The sequence below is a fragment of the Rhinolophus sinicus genome, chromosome 14 (genome assembly GCF_057876585.1).
Source record: "Rhinolophus sinicus isolate RSI-liver-muscle chromosome 14, RSI-T2T, whole genome shotgun sequence".
NCBI classification, from domain to species: domain Eukaryota; kingdom Metazoa; phylum Chordata; class Mammalia; order Chiroptera; family Rhinolophidae; genus Rhinolophus; species Rhinolophus sinicus.
The window spans coordinates 27,348,599-27,370,792 of record NC_142514.1 but is presented as its reverse complement, the minus strand read 5'-3'; the positions used below and the strand labels follow the sequence as shown (position 1 = coordinate 27,370,792).

The 22,194-nt window shown below is 42.5% G+C and overlaps 1 protein-coding gene across 17 annotated transcripts in view; it reads right to left on the bottom strand.

Annotated features, from left to right (window-relative positions):
* Positions 1 to 22,194, bottom strand: part of MACF1 (microtubule actin crosslinking factor 1) — a 311,168-nt gene that overhangs the window by 210,061 nt on the left and 78,913 nt on the right. For 2 of the 17 annotated variants that reach the window (XM_074334437.2, XM_088791034.1), the window contains exon 1: positions 863 to 1,201. The exons of 14 other annotated variants lie outside the window; for them this stretch is intronic. In XM_074334437.2, coding sequence (XP_074190538.2) covers positions 863 to 971 — 109 coding nt within the window. In that variant the 5' untranslated portion in view covers positions 972 to 1,201. Of the gene's footprint in view, positions 1 to 862; positions 1,202 to 22,194 lie in introns of those variants that run through there. One more of the 17 variants, XM_088791037.1, reaches the window with a different exon arrangement.

Sequence of the window (22,194 nt, the reverse complement as noted above, 5' to 3'; positions counted from 1 at the left end):
CTGGGAGCCGATGATGTGCTCCAGGGAAAGGCAGACTATGAATCCTCAACTAGGGAGGTTCAGAATCCGCTCAAGACGGGGCTGATCCCAGCCCTGGGCATGTAGAAGTTCAAGGAATATAGTGTCAAGAATAGCAATGTGGGATGAAAGCAGGGTCTGTTACCATTAAAAATTTTTGTTTTGAATAGCAGGGCCCAATTCTTTGGGAAAAGAACAGTTAACTTGCTTACATTGAAGAGGATGCCTTGGATACACGTAGAATAAACTGTAGAGCTGCCTGAGGGGAAAGGAACAGTGTCAACCATACCAAAGAGAACAGAGGCACCCCGTGTTCCAAGATGCACCCCAGGAGGACACCACTCAACCCTGTCTTCTCACTGAGCTTTCCTCTTCTGCCTTTTCTCCAAAATACACCAAATTCAAAAAATTCTCTAATCCACAAGGTGTCCCACATCCATACCTGGAGGAGCGTGACAGAGTCATTGCATGTCTTTGGTTAAAAACAAAGACCCAGAAACCACATGGAGATTGAGAAAGTAAGGAAGGGAAGGGCTCCACTCTCTGAGGAAGGACACAAGCCACCAGAGTTGCCACTCCCCTCAGCTTCCAGCCCAGACGTCACCTCATCAAACCGGCACCCCCAGCCAGACAGCCTCCGAGAGCAGGAAAGAGTCCGGGTCCCAAACGGGTCCCCGGGCAGCCCAGTTTGCTCGGTAGGTCCACACACACAGACTCAGGTCTGCCAGCCCCCCAGATGAGAGGATGTGCGGGCCCTTTAAGGAAAGAACGGAGAAGCCCTCTGCCACTTACCCCACCCTCAAAAGCCCCACAGTAGATTTGAAGAACAACTCAGTACCGTTACCTGCTCTGCCTCTGGCACACCTCTTCCAGTACAGAACACCCGCAAGTCCAAGAACGTGAGTCAAAATAAAGATGGTCGATGGCAAATAAGATGAATCTAAGAGAGGCATTTCCAGGCCGGTCCTTGTCCTCCGCTGAGCTGGCCCGAGCCCACAGCAGGCCTCCCGAATGCCTTTCTCCTGAGGTTACTGCGTCCGGCGCTATCAGCACAGGGCCGCAGCGCAGTGTTGTCAGAAACTTCCTGGCGGCTTCTCCTCCATCTCGCCTCTAACTGTTTTCAGCAGGCAGTGGTTCACGGGGACTAAAACTGTACAGTGTATCTCAGACAAAGCCCAGGAAACAACTGGCCAGAGGGGGAGGGGAAAGAGAAGGAGGAACCAGGAGAGTGAAAATGAGAGCCTAACTAGTGTGGAGCTGACTCAATCTCTATCTCTGGCGTCCTCTGTTCGGCTTAAACAAACAAACCTCAGACCCTTCTACAAGAAGGGAGGGTGTCAGAGGACGTCACACTCAACTTTCCATTCCCAGCCTGGATGGAATGCCAGACTTCAGGATGAAGCCAAAAGAAAAAAGTCACAGAAGCACCAGGGAACCACTTTCAGGGAGGAGGCAAAGTACACAAAAATGTGTAAGTGTCCGCAATTACCCTGGCACAGCTGGAGGGCAACCCTTCCAAACCCACGGCCCAGGAGAAGGAGGCAAGGGCCCTGCAGTCACTGCAGAGGATCACTACAGAGCGAGCTCAAGGAAACAGAGCTGACATCAGGCGTGATGAAGATGAATGAGCAAGGAGAACAACTTCTACCTCACCTAACGTCTACGAAGCTGCCCTAGGGGCTATCAGCACACTCAGTAACAGCAGGAAACAATGCATTCCACAAAACTAAGGCCTGCTTACAAATGAAAAATTTGGTATGGACATTGCAGCAGCAGCTAAAAGCCCTGTACGCTACATTCCTACTAAAATGACTAAAATTACAAACATCGATAATATTTAGTCTTGGCAAGGAGACGAAGCAACTGGAACTCTCATACACTGCCAGTGGGGTGTAAATTGGCACAACCACTCTAGTTTGGCAGTTTCTTATAAAGTTAAGCTTACACATAGCAGATGACCAAGCAGTATCACTCCTGGGTGTTTAATTACCCAAGAAAACTGAAAACGTGACCACACAAAGACCTGTATGTGAATGTGTATAGCAGCTTTACTCAAAAGAACTAAAAACTGGAAACAACTTAAATGTTCATCAACTGGTGAACTAATAAAATTGTGGTGCATCCACACAATGGCATACAAGTCAGCAATAAAAAGGAGCACACTGCTGATACATACACCAGCCTGGCTGAATCTCAAAAATACGATGTTACATCAAAGAAGAAAACACGAAAGGCTACATACTGTACGCTTCCATCGATGTGACATTCTGGAGAAGCAAAACGGTAAGGGCAGGAATCAGGTGTGTGGTGGCCAGGGGCTGGGGGTGAGGGAACGGAACTGAGGGGATACAGGGCCCTTTAGGGGGTGATAGAAATGTTCCATACACCAACTGTGATGTTGGTTCCACAACTGCACACATCTGTCAAAACTGACTGAATTCTAGCCTCAAAAGGGTGAGTTTTACTACATATAAATTACACTTCAATAAACCTAACAAGCACATGTAAAGGCTGGAAAGAACCCAGTAAGTCTACACAACCTAAGTTGAATATGCAAAGGTCTTACAGTACCAGTGCCCTTCTCCTCGTTCACTTTTCTCTGAAGAGACACTTTAAAAAATGAAGTGTGGACACACAATGTAACAGAAGAGACCCAACAGCCAAGAGTACAAGTAACGCCGTGTGATGCCTCTGTGACGCCCAGCGTCCTTCACTCAAGGAAGAGTTAGAGCCTCATCTCTCTACCAAACAAGTTCTTGACTTATTTCTATGGTGCCTTTCACACCGTGGTATATAACTGTACTGTATTCTCACAGATAAGCTTTAAAAATGCACATTGCTTTAATATCTGTGAAGTTACCTTTTTTAAAAAAATAAAAGGGAAGGGTTTTAGATTTCAACAATCTACTAAGCAGGTAGATAATAAAGGGCCCTTGATGGAAGAACTAATACAATATGAACATTTTAATCTGGTATCAAGATCACCTACAATTTTGTTCTAATCTACATTTCATTCATGAACTATTTACTATGTACCACGTGCCAGGCCCTGTTCTAGGCACTGGAGACACAGTGAACAAAGCAAAGATTTGGCTCTTACAGGCTTATATCCTAACAAGAGAGTAAGGAAAGACAGAAAATAAACAAGTAAATGTATAGTTTGTCACATTAATACTATGGTGAATACTAAAGGAGATGAAGAGGAGACGGGAATGCCAGAGGGGAAGCGTACCGTTTTATGTGTGGGATGGTCAGGGAAGCCTTCTCTAATAAACTGCCGTCTGAGCAAACAAATCATACGCCTAATCTAGAGAAAGTACCAAACAAAGAGCCACTGCAAAGTTCCTGAGGCAGAAGCAGGTTTGGTGTGTTCAGGGTCCAAGGAGGAAACTGAAATGGCTGGAGCTAAAACAGAGAAGGGGAGAGTGTCGGGCAATGAGGCCAGGGAGCGGGTCAGCTCACCTACGGCTGCATAGGCCATTTATGAAGACTTTGGCTCTTACTGTAAGTGAAATGGGAAAACTTGGGAGGATTCAGTGTGAGCGAGAGACATGACTTGACGTAGGTTTTAAAAGGATCACTCTCGCTGCTTCTTTGAGAACAGACTATTAAGAGGCAGGAGCAGGGAAACTAGTTAAAATGCCACTGAATAGTCCAAGTGAAAATTGGTAGCTGAGAAATGATAGCTGGGACCAGGGTGTGGTCGTAGAAATGGTGAGATGTGTCCATAATCTGGATCAATTATAAAGAGTCATCAGGATTTGCTGACAGGCTGAGTAAGGGTGAGGAGGGAAAAAACAATCAAGAACGGTGCCAAGGGTTCTGGCCTGAGAAACTGAAAGGGCAGACCTGCTATTTCCTAAGATAGGAAAGACTACCAGAGAAGCAGAGGGTTTTGGGGTTCATGTGGTTGTAGCTGTTCGGTTTTTTGGGGGGTGGGTGGGTGGGAATTCCCTTTTGGCTACATTAGGTTTGAAATGCCTAGTAGACATTGTAGTGGAACTTTGAATATGCAATTGAACATATGAATCTACAGTTCAGGGAGAGACCCCAGGATGAAGTTTAAAGCCAGGAGCCTGAGTGAGATCACTTAGAGAGAGAGAGAGAAAAGATCAACTTCAATGACTAAGCTTGGAAACCCTTCAACATTAGATAGGGAAGAGGAAGAACCACCAACAGAGACAGAAAAGAGAAGCCAGTGGATCAGGAGAACCAAAGGCGCATGCTGCCCCAGAAGCCAGTGTTTTAAGGAGCAGTAACTAACCAGGTCAAAGCTGTTAAGGTGTCATGATGAGATTGAGAATTGACCACTGCATTTAGCAATGTGGAGGTCACTTTAAGAAGTGGTGACTTTAAGAAGGGCAGACTATTCAAAAAGATATGTGCACCCTCACGTTCACTGCAGTATTACTGATAATAGCCACGATAAAGAAGCAACCCAGGTGTCCATCGATAGGTGAACGGATAAAGATCACACACTCACACACACACACACATACACACAAAGGAATATTATTCAGCCATAAAAGGGAATGAAATCTTGCCATTTATAACAATAGGGATGGACCAAGAGGGTACTATGCTAAGTGAAATAAGTCAGAGAAAGACAAATACTGTATCATTTCATTTATATGTGGAATCTAAACTAAACAAATGAACAAACAAAATAAAATAAACAAACTCATGGATACAGAAACAAACTGATAGTTGCCAGAGGGCTGGGCAGCGGGTGGAATGGACAAAAAGGTGAAGGGGATTAACAGGTGCAAACTTACAGTTTATAAGTCATGGGGGTATAATGTACAGCAAAGGAAATGTAGTCAATAATATTGCAATAACTTTGTACAGTGACAGGTGGTTACGAGACTTCTCGTAGTAATCCCTTTGCAAGGTATAAAATTTCAAATCAGGCGGATGGGTGGCTCAGTTGGTTAGAGCGCAAGCTCTGGGCAACGGGTCTGCCGGTTCGATTCCCACATGGGCCAGCGAGCTGCGCCCTCCGCAACAAGAATGAAGTCAATGAGCTGCCACTCAGCCCCCGGATGGCCAGATGGCTCAGTTGGTTGGAGGTGCGGGCTCTCAACCACAAAGTTGCCAGTTTGACTCCTCGACTCCCGCAAGGGATGGTGGGCAGCGCCTCCTGCAACTAACAACGGCAACTGGACCTGGAACTGAGCTGTACCCTCCACAACTAAGACTGAAAGGACAACAGTTTGACTTGGAAAAGTCCCGGATATACACACTGTTCCCCAATAAAGTCCTGATCCCCTTCCCCAATAAAAAAAAAAAATTTCAAATCACTATATTGTACACCTGAAACTAATATAATATAGTATGTCAACTATACTTGAATGAAAAAGAGCTTCACATTCAAAAACCAAAAAGGCAGTTTAATAGAGAAAGGCCTGACTAGAGTGATTAAAGAGAGAATAGCAGGATTCACGGGGATGTAACGTACAGCCTGGTGACTATAGTTAATAATGCTGGACGGCATATGTGAACGCTGTTGAGAGTAGATCTTAGAAATGCTCATCACAAGAAAAAAATTTGTGGGTAACTCTGTAAAGTGACAGATGTTAACTAGACTTATTGTGGTGATCATTTCTCAATGTATACAAAAACTGAATCATGCTGTACACCTAAAATGAATGTTAATGTCAGTTACACCTCAATGAAAAACAATTTTTAAAAATAAGATATGCAAAAAATGAAAGAGAATGGGAGGAGAGGAATTGGGACAAGTAAAAACCCCTTTTTCAAGGAATTTTGCTGTAACAGGGAGCAGAAAGAAGGATGTAGGGTCAGAAGACTTTTTCCTGACGTGAATGTAATCAATACAGTGTTTGCTGAAGGGAAGAAGCACCGGAGAAGGAAAACTGACAGTGCAATCCAGTGCACACTAAAGCCAGTGCTCCCTCCGGAACAGGACTCGCCTGTGAAACAGAGCATTTCATTCATTCATTTAACTGAAAACTATGGAGCTTTATGTTAGACACAGTGGGCACCAATGATAAGGACACATCCCTTCTTGTGGAGAAGCTCCAGAGCTGTGATGGTCACAGAAGACGGCCTTGCGTGAAAGGGCATTTATTATATAACACACTATACTAATACTGTACTACGCTGATATTTGTTGAGCAGCTACTGGAAAGCACTTTCACATCTGTTACTTCACTTAATCCTGATAATATCCACTAAGAATCACCATTTTAGAAATCAAGAAATTGGGGCTTAGAAAATTCAAAGTCACAAAGGAAGTAAGAATGAACCGACACCTGAATTTTTATCTGTCTGATTTCCAATCGATATATTTTACCACTGCCTCCCTTTGCTAAAATGTTCTGGCAAAATAAGTATCCTAACTTGAAATTAAACAACTTTAAGGTATTTATATGTTTGGAGTACTTCCTCTTTGGAAGCCTTAGTCTGTACACAGCTCCACCCGGCTCTAAGGAAAGAATCTCAACTTCAACACCAAACATTGCAGTACTCGTATATGTCACCATTGCATAACGGTCTTGTTGCAATCTTATAAATATCTTCACCAGATTTTCATTTCCCAAAGTGAAAGCCATTTCTCTGCTTTATTCTGTTACCAGGAGCCATTGTTAAACTGTCTGAATTTAAAAAATCATATAGTATCATGCTTGTGCCACTCACAAATTCCCAGGAAATTAAAAGGGGAAAAAAAATCTGAAGTGCTCAAATATCAAGATTCCTTCTGAATCTACAGTTACTATTAGTGAACACAATAAAAGGTATCCAAAGTTTACTCTTCATAAGATCTTCATAAGATGGCAAGCTATACCTTGGATACACCAGTTTTCTACATATACAGGTAAAATGATTGTTTCCAGTCTTTGTGTATAGGTATGCATGTTTGTTTGAAGGAAGAAGAGGAGGGGAACTGCCGCCTCTAGCAAAACTAAGATAGATCTGTGTACTGTCATTTAGATGGATCTGTGTACTGACATTTACAGGAAGTGGTTAGTGGCTGGCAGGAGGGAGTGACTGGTTTCTTTTTAGACGTCATTTATTATACAAAGATTGGGCCGTTTAAAGTCATATTTAGCACCCCGCAGGATATCCCCTGCTAACAGCCAATGGGCAGGGCCCCAAACCATCAAAGAAGCCTTGTAGAAGCAAGATTCTGACCGTCGTTAAGATTTTGGACTTGCTTCTCTTGAATTCACTCACAGGAATTTAGGGTGGCCACCCGCAACTGTTAGCCACAAGAAATCTCAAAACAAGGCAATACCCCAGAATCACTTTAACGTCTCTGACAGATGAAAGCAAGCCTGTGGGAAGGGACGCTGTAGGTTTTATCAAAACTGCCATGGAGTTACACTTGATCTCAAAATAGCACATCCGCAAGCATAACTTCAACAGATATAGACTAAAAATTTAAGACCCTAAAATTTCTGAAATCTAGAAAAATAAGGCTTGTAAATAGAGAGAATAAAAAATGACAACAAATATAGCTGAGATTAAAACTTTGATAGAGAAACTAGCATATGACTGACAGGATGGGAAACGTTGGGCTTCTGAGAGTGGCAGGATCCAGGCATCCGAGCTTGGCCCTAAGCTCCTGTTGTGTCTCCTCCCAGGAGTCCAGTACCCATATTAACTACAGACAGGCAGAGGGTGTGGACTTCACAGAAGCTAATTAGGAGACGTGGTGACTCCTGTCTCTAACGCATAGCAATGTGGAATTGAGACAACACTAAACATGCAAAGGCCCAGAAACCCTTCAAAGAACTGTCTACATAGCCAAGTGTCAATGAATGCAATCAAGTTAGAAAAAGCTCACAATTTCTTGCTCAGTGACCTAGCTGCCAGGAGCACTATAGCATATGGTAATTATAAGATCAATCGGAAGCCAGACTGCCTGGGTTCAAATCCAGACTCTACTATATATGCCACATTAGCACCTTTGGGCAAGTTACTTAATTCACAAAGCCTCAGTTTCCTCATCTGTAAAATGGTGATAATAGTAGTTCTGTCTCATACACTTGCAGTGAGGAGTAAATGAGTTAATTCATTTAAAGCGCCCAGATAGTGCCTGGCACACAATATATGCTCAATAATTACTGGCTACTGTTATTTGGAGGAGGAGCAAACCATTGGCTACAATTATCATTATTTGGAGGAGCAGATAAATAGATAGATAGATGAATGAATGAATAAAACAAATGAACAAGAGGGTCTAAAGAGCACTGTGCGTGCTAAGGAGTGTAAGAGGGGAACATACAAGAAAGAGCAAAACTCAATCAATAAACCATGAAGAGTCCCAAAATATAAGCAGCTCTTGGGAACGTATGTATTTTCATCAGAAAAACATACACCAGAGACCAAGTGTCTGGAAAACTATTCATCTTATGGCAGCAATAACTCAGTCTGTTCCTCTAGATAAGCCCAACAAATAACACACTAACAAAGAAGCCAAGCCACTTTTAACAGTGAATTTCCGAGTCTATCTGGGAATTGAAGAGAAAAGGTGACCAAGAACACAAGTGTAAGTTTTGCTTCTCTTTGGAACTGGGTAAAGTGTATTTATTGATCAGAAATTCCACTTTTATAAATCTCTCCAGATATGGACTCTGACCAATATGCAAACTCTGAGTGGCCTTGTCCAGTTCAGCAATTGAGGCTATTACCCTTGAAAAAGAGAAAGGAAACGAGTAAAGTTAGAAAGTAAAATGGGAAAAGCTCTAGTGTAGCACTTACGAAAGTCACTCTTAAAACCCAAGTACATTCTATGTGGAATCTAAAGAACAGAATAAACGAGCAAACAAAACAAATAGACTCAGAGATCAGAAGAAAAAACTGATGGATGCTAGATGGGAGGGGGGTGAGGATGGGGAGAAGGTAAAAGGAGTAGGAAGTACAAACCGCAGTCACAAAATAGTCCCAGGGATGCGAAATACAGAATGGGGACTATGATCACTAATGTTGTAAAGGCTGTGTAGAGTGCCAGCTGGGCACTGGATTTATCAGGGGGATCACTTCACAGGCTGTGTAGATGCCTGACCACTGCGCTACACACCTGAAAGTGAATAGAATAATACTGAATGTCAACTATAATTAAAGTACAGAATAGGGAATGTAAAGTGCAGCATAGGAGATATAGGCAATGGTATTGTAACAGCTGTATACGAAGTCAGAGCGGTAGTAGACTTGTGAGGGGTGCAAATGTCTAACATCATGTTGGTTTGTACAACTGAAACTAATATTAAAAAATAAAATTTAACTAAAAAAAGAAAAATCCAAGTGCTTCTCTCTCTGTCCAGAACTCTAACTTAACATAATCTGTTAGCCAAACCTAGATTCAAATTCTGACTTCACTGTTTCTAGCTGCGTGTCTTTGAACCAATTACTTAATCTCTTCAATCCTCAATTTCCTCATCTGTAAAATGGGGACAATAAAATTACCACTTCACACTGTCACTGTGAAGATTAACTGAGAAAACCCACGGACTATTTGGCACACAGTTAACTCATTAATGTTAACTCTTGTTATTATTGTTACTACCCTGGAGCCTCTACGCCCTAGCGGGCATCAAGGCAGCTTCAGTGGCCAATGCAAGGAGGTAGGTAAGTCAAGGTAAAGTGTGAGTTTTTTAAACAGCTCTATGACACCAACTCAATGAATAAATCAAGTTAGGCTTCAATGGCATTACTTCACAAATAACAAGAATATTTAGTTAGCCTTACTATCCCTAGTACTATTGAAAATCATTCCTCTCTTTGGGATTCTGACCATTTCCCCCCAACAAAATAATGAGATCTAGCTATTAAACTTCCCCCAGGAAAGTCTGGTAGTCAAAATCTGAAATAAATGGAGAAGACTCAAGGAAAAGAAGCCCTGTCTAAGGGGATTGCTTCTAAATTTTGCCAAGGTTGTTATTTTTGTCCAGAAATAGCTCTCATTCCAAGTGAATACACAGTGAAAGAAAGTTAGCATCTTACTTCTATCCAAACTACATGCATTTTTAAATGCGTTTCCAAATAAAAACAAAAAATGATCTCAATGGGAACACTTCATTTAGTGTGATCTGGCTAAGAAACACATGACCAGCTGAGTGTTCCTGAGACACTGCATACAGGAGGGCAGGAACCGGCTGACAAAGGGCTCAGGACTCAACACTGAGGTCGCCTGGCAGGCTGGAGAATGCCAACGGGCAGCTACATTCAAGGCTCAGAAGAAGAGTCCAGGCTACGATAAGGGTAGATACGAGAGACCAACTTAAACTATGTACCCATGGAAACCACGCTTTGAACACAAAGAACTCATTTTAGATCTCTGTGAGATAGTTTTCCAGATCTTGGCAGTAGCCCTGAACGAAAAGAGGAAGAACTTACCACCTGCAGACAGACTTGTCAGTGTCTTTACACCTGTGGACCCTTGGAGCCTGTTCTGAACCCTCATCCACAGCACAAGAATCATCTCAGTCTTGCTCAAGAGAGGCTACCACTTGGCTCTGCTCGCTTTCTGATAAAACCTGCTCTCACGACCCTTACCAGGGTCAAAGGACCAAAGTCAAATGAAACATACCTGACAGGACCTACCCTGCTAGTACCACGTCATAATTAAGTGACCCTAGGGAAGCCACTTAATATTTCTGAACTTCAGGTTCCTGGTGTGAACAATGTGTATAAAAATACTCATCGTCAGGGTTCTTATCAAGATTAAATAAGGAAGACATATAAAGTACGTAGGCGTACACCAGATGTTTAATACAGTTTTCTTCCCGTCTCTCTTCATTTTTTTTTCCAAATCTTACTCATAAAACCAATTCCATTCTTAGTCTTGGTTTCTTGCTTCACCTGGCATTTGGTATAATCTGTTCTTGAAATACTTAATAGACCCACAAAGGTCTTAATACAGGTTCACATCATTTGTTTCTGCTCTAATATATAAAAAGAAAAACATGGTACTCGATCTACAAAGATACCCAGCAAACACAAGGAATCTGCCCGGCCTGCCGCAAATCAGATGAGTGCGGTCCTCTCATTTGCAGCTTAACGCCCCAGTGACCCCTACTGGACAAAGACAGATACAGAAGACTGAGTTGATAACCAAGAGAGAGTCTGTGATTGCTTTTATTCTAGTGAAACTCTCACACATAGAACTCGCGTTACCCAAGCTCCAGCTTGCCTCAAAAGCACAGCATAGCCATAGCACAGCAGGCAGCAATGCTACCTCAGCCAGCTCCTTCCTTTCACAGGAAACCTTATCACCACAACGCTGGCTGGCTTACTGGCTGCCCCAACTGAGTCCCCTGTACCCCCAGCTCTGTGAGGAGTCCTTACAGAGAAAAGAGCAGGCGGAGAAGGAGCATCACCGGCACACAACGCCTACCCCCACGCCCTGCAATGTGTCCACTCCCCAAGCTGACTCACACTCAGCTCAGCCCAGACTCACAGCCAGCAGTCAGGGCCACTCCGTGTGCCTGGTGAGTAATGCTTCCCCCATGCATCCTCCCAGACGCCTCTGACTTAACTAGTCAAAAAAGGAAATGTGGGTAACAGTTTTAAGGGAAGAGAACACTCACCTCATCCTGCAAACACGGGGAGCTCCTCCGGCCCCTGCAGGAATTCGGAGCCATAGTGAATTTCCCCTAATGGCAGCCAGGTGGCAACGCAGAAACGCCAATGAGCACAGTAAATCCTAACTGACATCTGGGGACAACAGTTTCTATTTCTGATAAAACTATAAGTGATGGGCATGAGACAGAGTCCAACCCAGCCTAGAGGTCGGTGATGATTCCTTCTACCAGAGACCGCTTACCTAACAACAGCTCTGCCCAGTGGAGACGGCAAGCAGCCCCCGTATCAGACCACCTGCCATCACTCAGCCTCATATTGGGAGGCAAAACCCTAATGAAAATCAAATCTCAGAGGAAGGGGGCAGCCTCTTAAGTACCTCAAGTGCCCAAAGTAGGGGATGAGGAGAAGGATGGCATCTAGCTTTTTTGATTAGTGACTGGCACACCTGATATTCAACAAATCCTAAACAAGACAATGGCTGTAGTTCAACTTTCTCCCAATAAGCTATTCCTGGAGCATCTAAGGCCTCTAACATGAATCTCCGGAGCTATCTCAAACATTCTGGAAATCACTGCCAAGAGTCAGACAACCCAGGGAAATAGAGAAGGATCTTTGATGGATAATTGACTTTAAAGATACTTTGAGCAATAATCCATGATACGTTATCAATCAGCAAAACTTTAACTAGGACTCAATTAAATTGGCTCTGTACTCCAAATACATAATACCACTAATTTTTAAAAATTTCCTTGCAATTAGGGTACTTTCAGTACAGTTGCCTACATTTTTTTCTCATAATCTATGGGTCCCCAATGCCTTGGAAGAAAACTATTATCCAGCTTTTGACAAAACCCAGAATATGCAAGATCCTGGTTTATCAAAAAGGAAAAAAACTTGTGATCATTATCTATGACAAAATTACCTAATTACTAAGACCAAAAAAATGTACAGAAATTTTCAACAAGAATGAAACAAAAAGTGCCCTTTGGTTAACCTTGGATTAACCAGAATATTTAATTAAGCCTATATCAGATTTTATCACTACATAGCAGTTTGAGAACCTGAGAAGGAGGTTATAGTTCCAGCTCTGACATTAGCTTATTATATGACTGCAGGATCCTTCAGTCACACTGGAGCTGTTTATTCATTCATAAAATGAGCTGATATTCTAGATCTCTAAATTCTTTTCCAGTTCTAAAATTCTGTGGTTCTGTGAAATATTTAGTTGCTTAGGTTCTATATTAACTGTTAACAATAACGAAGATAAAATTACAAAGCCAGTCTTATAATGTACTGTTCTTTAAGAGCTTGGAGTCTAACCAGGGAAGTGGTATGTGTACAAACAACTACAGCATAAGGCAATATATGCTGTGTTATGAGGGTGGCAAGACCACAAGAACTCAGGGAACGGAACTTCAGGAACTCGGTCAATGGAATGGTCATCTCCAGCCAGAGAAGTATTAAAATAAGAAAAAGGTTCCCATGGATGGGGCTTACAAGCTGGGTTTAGAAGAATGTGTAGGATGTCAACAGTCCAAAATTTGAAGACTAGGCATTCCAGGAGGAAATATGGCATGAGCAAGAAAATGGGGGGAAAAGGTACAAGTGAAGCTATTGGGAAGATTCACTCCTGCCAACTTGAGGTCACACATGACAGGCTTAACATGCACATTTATCTCCATTCTTTTCAGAAACCTTAGGAAAATGACAGTAAAGGAATAAAAATGGCACAAACCCACACAAAAGAAGAAAAATATCAACTAAAGCTTGATGAACTGGGAAGTGAATAAATGCCTACTAATCGGAATTTCAGCTTTCTCTTTCTGCTAAGTGCCTGTGGAGACTGGGGGCCAATAAGATACCAGGTACGGGCGCTGCAGGACTCCAGAAAGCTGAGGAACTGAAAGCACCCCCAAGGCTTGCAGGAAGGGGAGGAGAGCTGCAGGGTGAGGCGGAGAGCAAGGCTGGTTAAAAGTTTTCAGGCCCTCATGAGGTCAGAAGTGAGGTGCCTCACGGAAAACGGGGGTATTTAGTGAAATGTGACAAATGAACAAGCCTCTCCCTCCTGCCCCACTGCCCTGCTTGGCAACCCCAGGGCTCCGGCTGCCAGGCTTAAGAGGCCTGAGACAGGAGACTGGCCCATTCCACTCTGGGGAAACCGACCTCCCCAACCTGGTCATTCATTAAAAGCATACCAGTCACCAAGGCCCACAAATCAGATCTTCTTAAATAGGAAAATCACCAAGAAACATCAGACACTTTAAGAGTCTCTAACATGAAAGACAGAGGCCAAAATGAACAAAGAGAAGCTTGAAACAAATAGAGACAATACTGGATGGAAAGGAAATCACTGAAGGGACTGTAATTAATATCCTCAGAGAGCCCTAAGAGGCAATATTGCCACAAAACTAGTAGTATAAAAAATGGATACTCAGGGGCCGGCCCGGTGGCTCAGGCGGTTAGAGCTCCATGCTCCTAACTCCGAAGGCTGCCGGTTCGATTCCCACATGGGCCAGTGGGCTCTCAACCACAAGGTTGCCAGTTCAACTCCTCGAGTCCCGCAAGGGATGGTGGGCTGTGCCCCCGGCAACTAAAATTGAACACAGAGCCGCTGAGCTCCCGGATGGCTCAGTTGGCTGGAGCGTGTCCTCTCAACCACAAGGTTGCCAGTTCAATTCCTTGAGTCCCGCAAGGGATGGTGGGCTGTGCCCCCTGCAACTAGCAATGGCAACTGGACCTGGAGCTGAGCCGTGCCCTCCACAACTAAGACTGACAGGACAACAACTTGACTTGGAAAAAGGCCTGGAAGTACACACTGTTCCCCAATAAAGTCCTGTTCCCCTCCCCCAATAAAATCTTTAAAAAAAAAAAAAAAAAAAAAAAAATGGATACTCAGAGATATAAAAAATGATAGCAAAAATAAATAATTTTAAAGAAGAATTAAAAGAGAGAGCTGAGGATCTTTATCATAAGTTGGTGTGTGTGTGGGAGAGAGAGAGAGAGAGAGAGAGAGAGAGAGAGAGAAAGAAAAATATGTAGAGGGGGAGAAAAACCAGAGGATCAAAGTCCAACATTCAATTAACAGAAGTACCAGGAGAAAAAAAAATGGAGAAAACGGAAGAGAGGAAATTATCAAAGAACTAATAAATGAAAGATGTGTTTTCAAATAAAAGACCACAGAGAACTCAACTCAGAAAATTTAAAATGATCCTCACAATGCACATCATAATATTTCAGAACACTAGGGATAAAAATAAAATCCTAAAACCTATTAAAAAGATAACAGGTAACAAACAAGTCAGGCACCAGTGATGGAAGGAGAACTGACTCTGGGTGGTGAACACACAATGCAATACATAGCTGACGTATTATAGAAACATACACTGGAAACCTGTGTAATTGTACTAACCATTGTCACCCCAATAAATTTAATAAATTTAATTTTTAAACAAAGTTAGGCACCAGAATGGCACTGGATTTCTCCACAACACTGGAAGCGTGGAAGAAGCGAGCTTTCAAAATTCTAGTGGAAAAGTCATTCGCAATCTAGAACTCTATACCCAAATTCTTTAATCAAATGAAAAGTAAAATGAAGACGTTTTCAGATAAGCAAAGTCTCAAAAATATTTCTCTCATATATCTTTTCTCAGGAAGCTACACTAAGAAATATTCCAAAATCAAGATGGAGTAAACCAAGCAATATGACAGCCTGAAATCCAGGAAACATGGGATCCAACACAGAAGAGAGGTGAAGGAATTTCCCAGTACAATGGTGAAGCGAAGTCCCAAGATGACAGATTTACTAAACGCTTCAGTTGGAGAACATAATTGGAGAACAGAAATCTCCTGGAGGATGTCTCCAAAGAAAATATTGAACCAAAAGATTATATATGTTCCAACATACTTGAAGTTTTCTTAAAGTCCTGTGGGAGAGCATGGAGATAGGTACATGGAACAGTAAACAAATGAGAAAATAGGGCAATTATTAATTCCAGGGAAAAAAGTTAAAAGTTGGTCAAGAAAGAAAATGTCATAAAACAAATACTATGTGGTTCAGGTGTAAGCAATATAGTCATATAACAATAATATAATATATAAACTAAACACTGAATGTCACGCATTGGCAATAATGTATGATCATGGAAAGCCGGGGGAAGAGGACGTGTGTGTGAAGGGGGCAGATGAAAGCACTAAACCCTAATCTTCTACAGTAGAACATCAACAGAGAATGTCTAAAGCTGAAAAATCAATCATTAACGAGTACAAGGGTATATTTAAGAAATGCAGCGGAAAATACTAAAAGAAACAGCTAAATAACTTGGAAGCAATTCTCAGAGGGAAGGGGGGATGGGACAGATAACTCCTGTCATAAGCCTCACAGTGATATTTGACCTTTTAAAATAAGAATACATATAATTTTGATAAAAGTAATTTTATAGAAAGTGGGGCTGGATTATGGAAGGTCTTAAATGACAAGATGAGTTTGGATTTTATCCTGTAGGTGAGAATGGGCCCGTAAAGGGGTCCTTTTCCTCCCCTACCAAAAAAAAACCCACAAAAAACCCCAAAGAGATATTTAAATCCCAGCGCCCACAAATAGTCCCTTAACATTCCGGTTAACTGGCATGCTGGTATTTCTGTCTTACCACTGCTCGACCTCCTGATCAAAGGCCTTTAGCTCCTAACCCACGGGGGAAAGGACCTGCATATATTGTGGGGCAGGTACAGAGAGAATGTTAAGGTCAAGACCGGCTTCTGCACAGACTCATCTGACTCAGTGAATCAGGTGCTGACTCAGAAACAGCAACGGCAGCGATTACCCTCGGGGGGCTCCCAAATCAAACCCACTCTAAGGAACATTTTCCCCTGGATCCTTTGGCACTTCAGGTTTAAAGTCTCTTCTAATGATTTCTTATTTCAAGGACACATAACAAGGAGAAGCACAACTAACAGAGGAGAGAGATTGCTAACTAAGGCCCAGGGAAGCCCAGCACCTTCTCTAAGAAACAAGGTGTCTGAGTCAGTCCCCCTCCGTTCACGTCCTCCTTGCCCGACTCCAAAGATGGGTTGTGGTCCCCCCCGTGTACCTAGCAGAGTGTCCAAAAACAGAACTAATGATCAGCCAGAAGAGGGCAACAACTGAAGACAGTGCCAAGTAATAAGTAAAGATTTCCTGCCTCCCATTCCAATTTCAGGGTTTTTTGTTTCGTTTTTCACTTTTTCTTCTTACTTGTGATAGATGTATCTTAAGGAGAGGCAGTATCTTCTGCTTCTTGGCAGCGTCCTATGCTACCTAAAAGTCCCTATCTCCATGCCACTTTCAGATGAACGATTCAGTTTCATCTCTTTGTAAACTGCCGATTTAGCCTCCAATCCCGCGACGGCAGTGCTAAGGCACAGTGGTGAGAGGAGCACTGTCCTACAGTCTTAATATAAATGGTAGACGGAATATCTAACCAACTTTAGTGCTTTGCAGTGTGAAAAGATACCAAAACTTATCCTTCCTCCTGACTGTAAGTTGCCCCCACTTATCAGCTTCATCTATATATATCACGGAGAGCCCCCAACTCAAAGGGAAAAAAAGAAACTTAATTGAGGTTAAAGCAAAAATCCAGCTCTTATCAATAAGACTGGAGGGAACCAGAGTACTTTTGGCAATAAAGCACCTGAGATTTGACCTCCTGGTATCTGTCTAGGCAAGTTCCTATATGTACCATGTTTCCCCGAAAATAAGACTTAACCGGAAAATAAGCCCTAGCATGATTTTTCAGGATGACATCCCCTGAACACAAGCCCTAATGCGTCTTTTGGAGCAAACCTTAATAGAAGACCTGGTCTTATTTTTGGGGAAACACGGTAATAAATCAGGGAGAAAACCACATCTCAAGCCACCATGAGCACGTGAGGCTCAATTCCAAGTCAAAGGCCCTGCTCGCAGTGGAGCTGATGGTGCACGGAGCGCAGGAGCCCGTCTGCACCACACTGCGTGTGAAGGGAGTCCACGACCGGCCCAGGATGTCTCACCCAGATACAAACACAGTCCACCCACAACAGGCACAGACTTGACCACAGGCTCTGAAGGCTCGTGAACAGCACTGCCCTCACCAGGGCCCGTGAGAAGAAAGGCACTAACAAACAGACGACGTTTCTTGTGGTCTACGCTAATCAATCATTCTGGCTGCCCGGGCAACCACAGTACTCAACACCTTCCTCTGGTGCCTCAATCAAGGTTCCTGTCTCCACCTGTTCCTCTGACATCATCCTGTCATTATATTTTCTTTGAAATTCCTTTGATGACAAATGAGTCAGATTTTCCTGCCAACACAGGCCTAAACCCCTTCCAGGCAAGTCATTCTTTTTAAGTCAGTCCTCTGGGGGCAGGGCACCTCGGGAAGGCTCCTCCAGCTACTATCTCCACACCTTCCAGGAAAGAATGCTTCAGAGCAAGATCAACAGCCTGGAGGAAAAATGTAAGAAATGAAAGACGTGAAGTTCTTGGCGGAGCTGGGAATGGGGCCTGGAAGCCAAGACAGAAATGATCTATTCCAGTGAGACACACAGTTGAGACGGTAAATAAGAACTAGGGTAGGACACAAAGGGTCAAACTGAAAACTTGGAAAGGCTTCAACCTCGGAGCATTCACCTTGAAAGGTTTGGTTCCTGATACAAAGTGTCATCAATTATTCTGCAAGAACTGATTACAAACCTCAATTTCTCACCTTGAGGCGCTTTGAGGCAACAGTAACCTGCCCTCTGTTCAAGGCAATGATGCTCAAATTTCAAGATTCACAGTGACAGGGATAAAGGGCCAGGAGCCAACTGACAAAATATTATTCACACATACACACAGATTACCCTCATTTTTTTATAACAGCTATACTGAATTTAATTCACATACCATACAATTCATCCTTTTAAAATATACAATTCAATAGATCTCAGTATATTCACAGAATTGTGCAACCACCATCACTATGTAATTTTAGAGCATTTCATTACCCCTAAAAGAAACCCTACATCCATTAGCAGTCACTTACCATTCCACCCTCCTCCAGCCCCCAGCAACCACTAGTCTACTCATTGTCTCTGTGGATTTGCCTAGACTTTATAATGAAATTATACAGTATGTGGTCTTCTGTGCCTGGCTTCTTTCAGTTAGCATGGTATTTTCACGTTTGATCCATGTTAGCATAAATTAGTACTTCGTTCCTTTTTATCACTGAGTAATACTCTGTTGTATGGCTATGCCACATATTGTTTATCCATTCATCAGCTGATGGATATTCAGGTTGTTTCTACTTTAGAGCTATTATAAATAACGCCGCTATGAACATGTGCGTGCAGGTTTTGCGTGGGGATACACATTTTCATTTCTATTGGATATCTACTTAGTGGAATTGTAACTTAGTGGTCATGTGGCAACTCTAACTTTTGGAGGAACCACCAAATTGTTATCCAAAGCAGTTGCACTATTTTACATTCTGACCGGCAAATGCATGAGGGTTCCAATTTCTCCACATCCTCCATGTGTCTTTTGGACGATAGTAGGCATTCTAGTGGGTATGAAGCGGTATCTTGTGTTGTTTTTTTTCCTTTTTTTAAAGCAGGGCGCAGCTCACAGTGGCCCATGCAGGGATCGAACCTACAACCTTGGTGTTATCAGCATCGCGCTCTAGCCAACTGAGTTAACCGGCCGCCCCCTCATGATGGTTTTGATTTGCATTTTCCTAATGACTAATGATGTTGAGCATCTTTTCATGTGCTTATTGGCCATTTCTGTATCGTCTTTGGAGAAATGTCCAAAGTTTTTGCCTATTCTTCCATTCTGTGAGGTCTTTTCACTTTTTTTTTTTTAACTTTTACTTATTTTAAGTGTGTTTTTCCAGGACCCATGAGCTCCAAGTCAAGTAGTTGTTTCAATCTAGTTATGGAGGGCACAGCTCACAGTGGCCCATGTGGGGATCGAACCGGCAACCCTATTGTTAAGAGCACCACGCTCTAACCAACTGAGCTAACCGGCCACCCCACCTTTTTACTTTTTAAATAGTGTCCTATGAAGCACAAGAGTTTTTAATTTTGATCAAGTCTAGTTTATCTATTTTTTTTTCACTTGTGCTTTTGGTGTCATATTCAAGAAACAACTGCTTAATCCAAGGTCACAAAGATTTATTCCTGAATTTTATTTTAATAGGTATATAGTTTTAGCTTTTACACATAGGCCTATGAGCCATTTTGAGTTAACTTTTGTAGATGCGTAGACATTTGAGGGTGGGATCTAACTTCATTCTCTTGCATATGGATAGCCAATTGTCCCAGGATAATTTGTTGAAAAGACAATTCTTTCCACATTAAATTGTCTTGGCACCTTTGTCAAACATGACTTGACCATAAATACAGAGGGTTAACTTTAGAGTCTCAATCTATTGAATTTATCTGCATGTCTATTCTTATGCCATTGCCGCACTCTTGATTACTGTCGCTTTGTAGAAAGCTTTCAAATTGATAATTGTGAGTCCTATAATTTTGTTATTCTTTTTCAAGATTATTTTGACTATTATGGGTTGCTTGCATTTCTATACGAATTTTAGGATCAGCTTCTCAATTTCTGCAAAAAACACCAGCAGGGATTTGACAGAGATTGCACTGAATCTGTAGATCAGTTTGGGGAGTTTTGCCATCTTAATGACAGTAAGTCTCTCAATTCGTGAACATATAAAAAGCAATCCGAGTCATTGTTTTCTGATACTTTGAAACAAAAATACTCAAATTTCCTTATGCTCTGTCAAATACTTAGTACACTGGAAACACTACATTTTGAGGACCCCTCCCAAAAAGAAGTAATATACTAAAAGATACTGATTACAAACCCACAAAGTGTCTTTCCTATTGCAAAGCAACACATTATGTTTAACAGGTTTCCAAAACAACTCAGCACTCTAAGAACTTAATCAAGCGTAACTAGGGCTGAGAGGAACAGCAGCGGCTGCTGTTGGGCCCCACTGGTCTCCGCTTATTCCACTTCAGTAAAGGAAAAAGGATGGGATAACGACGACCCATTTCTCCACCACAAAGGCCTCAAGTATGACAAAATAAAAGTGTTCATAAATTATCTTACATCTTCTTTTACAAATTCGCCACAAATCATTCCTGAAAGAAAGAAATCTTTGCATCATCATACTAGAGTAGGGAACCAGAAATTTTATATCAAATGGACTTGTTTGTAACAATCTGGTTGGAAGAGGAGAAGCAAATATAGTAAGTCTTGCTGTTGCATTTATCTAACAAACACTTCACTGAAAGCTGTCTGTCTAGCCTGGCTGGGGGCGGAGGTGATGGAGACCACGGAGGTGCTGAAGGACCACTCTGCTCTCCTCGGTTGCGTCCACACTTACGAGACTGGAATAAAGGCAAAGACTAGGATAACTTTATACTATATCAACCATACTATTAACATTATGTAGTTAAGGAGGCAGAAGGCTAAGCAAAGGCCCTCTGAAGCCTGCCATCAACTCGACCTCTCCCATCTCACATCAAAGCTACCACTTCAAACATAATTAAATGCCTACTCTGTGCACCAGGCAATGATCTTTACACACATAACTCTAATCCCCATTCCTACTTTTTTAGGTAGGAATTGTCACCCCCATTTTATAGAAGAGGAAACTGAGATTTACAGAAATTGAGCAACTTGTCCAAGATCACACAGCTAATAAGTAGCAGAGCTGGGATTCGAACCCAGGCATCTTCAATTCCTTACCTGGTGCTTTTCCCACTAGTCCAGTGGCTTTCCAAATATCCCAAATCACCTATCTACGCCTCATACCAAGACCTTCAAGGAACGAAAGACACAGAAGGGTAGCTAAGTCCTACTCCAATTCTGTTCTGAGTGGAACTGATTTTCCAAGACCAATGAACACAACATGGGGAGGCAGGGAAAACAGGCAGAGGTGGAGGCAGGGAGAGAGGGAGAAAAAAGGTGAGACAGGGAGGGAGAGAAATATGATTCAAGACAAAGGTGGACATCAGTAAAGAAGTGTGTTGGGGGGGTTCACCTTGCAGCTAAAAAATGAACCTGAATAAAAGCAGGCAGCCCTGGCCAACAAAGATAAGATGACTCTGGTCAAAACCACAGCCTTTTTTTCCTGGTGATTTCCATTTCTCCCCTGAAAACAGAAGTTAAAATATCATTGAATCACTGTTTAATCATTCTCCAGAAGTTCACTGTGGTTTAACTCCTTATATTCCAGCATTCCAGCACACTCCTAGAAAACCATGGAAGGAAACTAAAGAGACCATCAAGAGATGGCTAAAGTTGACAAAAGCAGAAGGAAACTTTCAATAAGTGTAAGGCTCCAGAACCACTTTACCAAGCAGGAAGTTTTATATTAAGCTCCCGGGCCACCTGTTCCTTCAGCTTCCCAATCTGACACCTAATTCATGCCAGCGCTATGGTTCATGAAGTGGTTCCATGAGGGAGACGCCAGAGCAGAATTTCACTCCTGAGGGTCAAGGCTTTCAGACTGTTGGAATGTGCCTAGTAAAGACATGGTGGGGGTGTCTGGGCAGCTGGAAGCCTCCACATGGGAATTCAATCAGGACAACTGCTTTGCCTCAACCTGAGGCTAT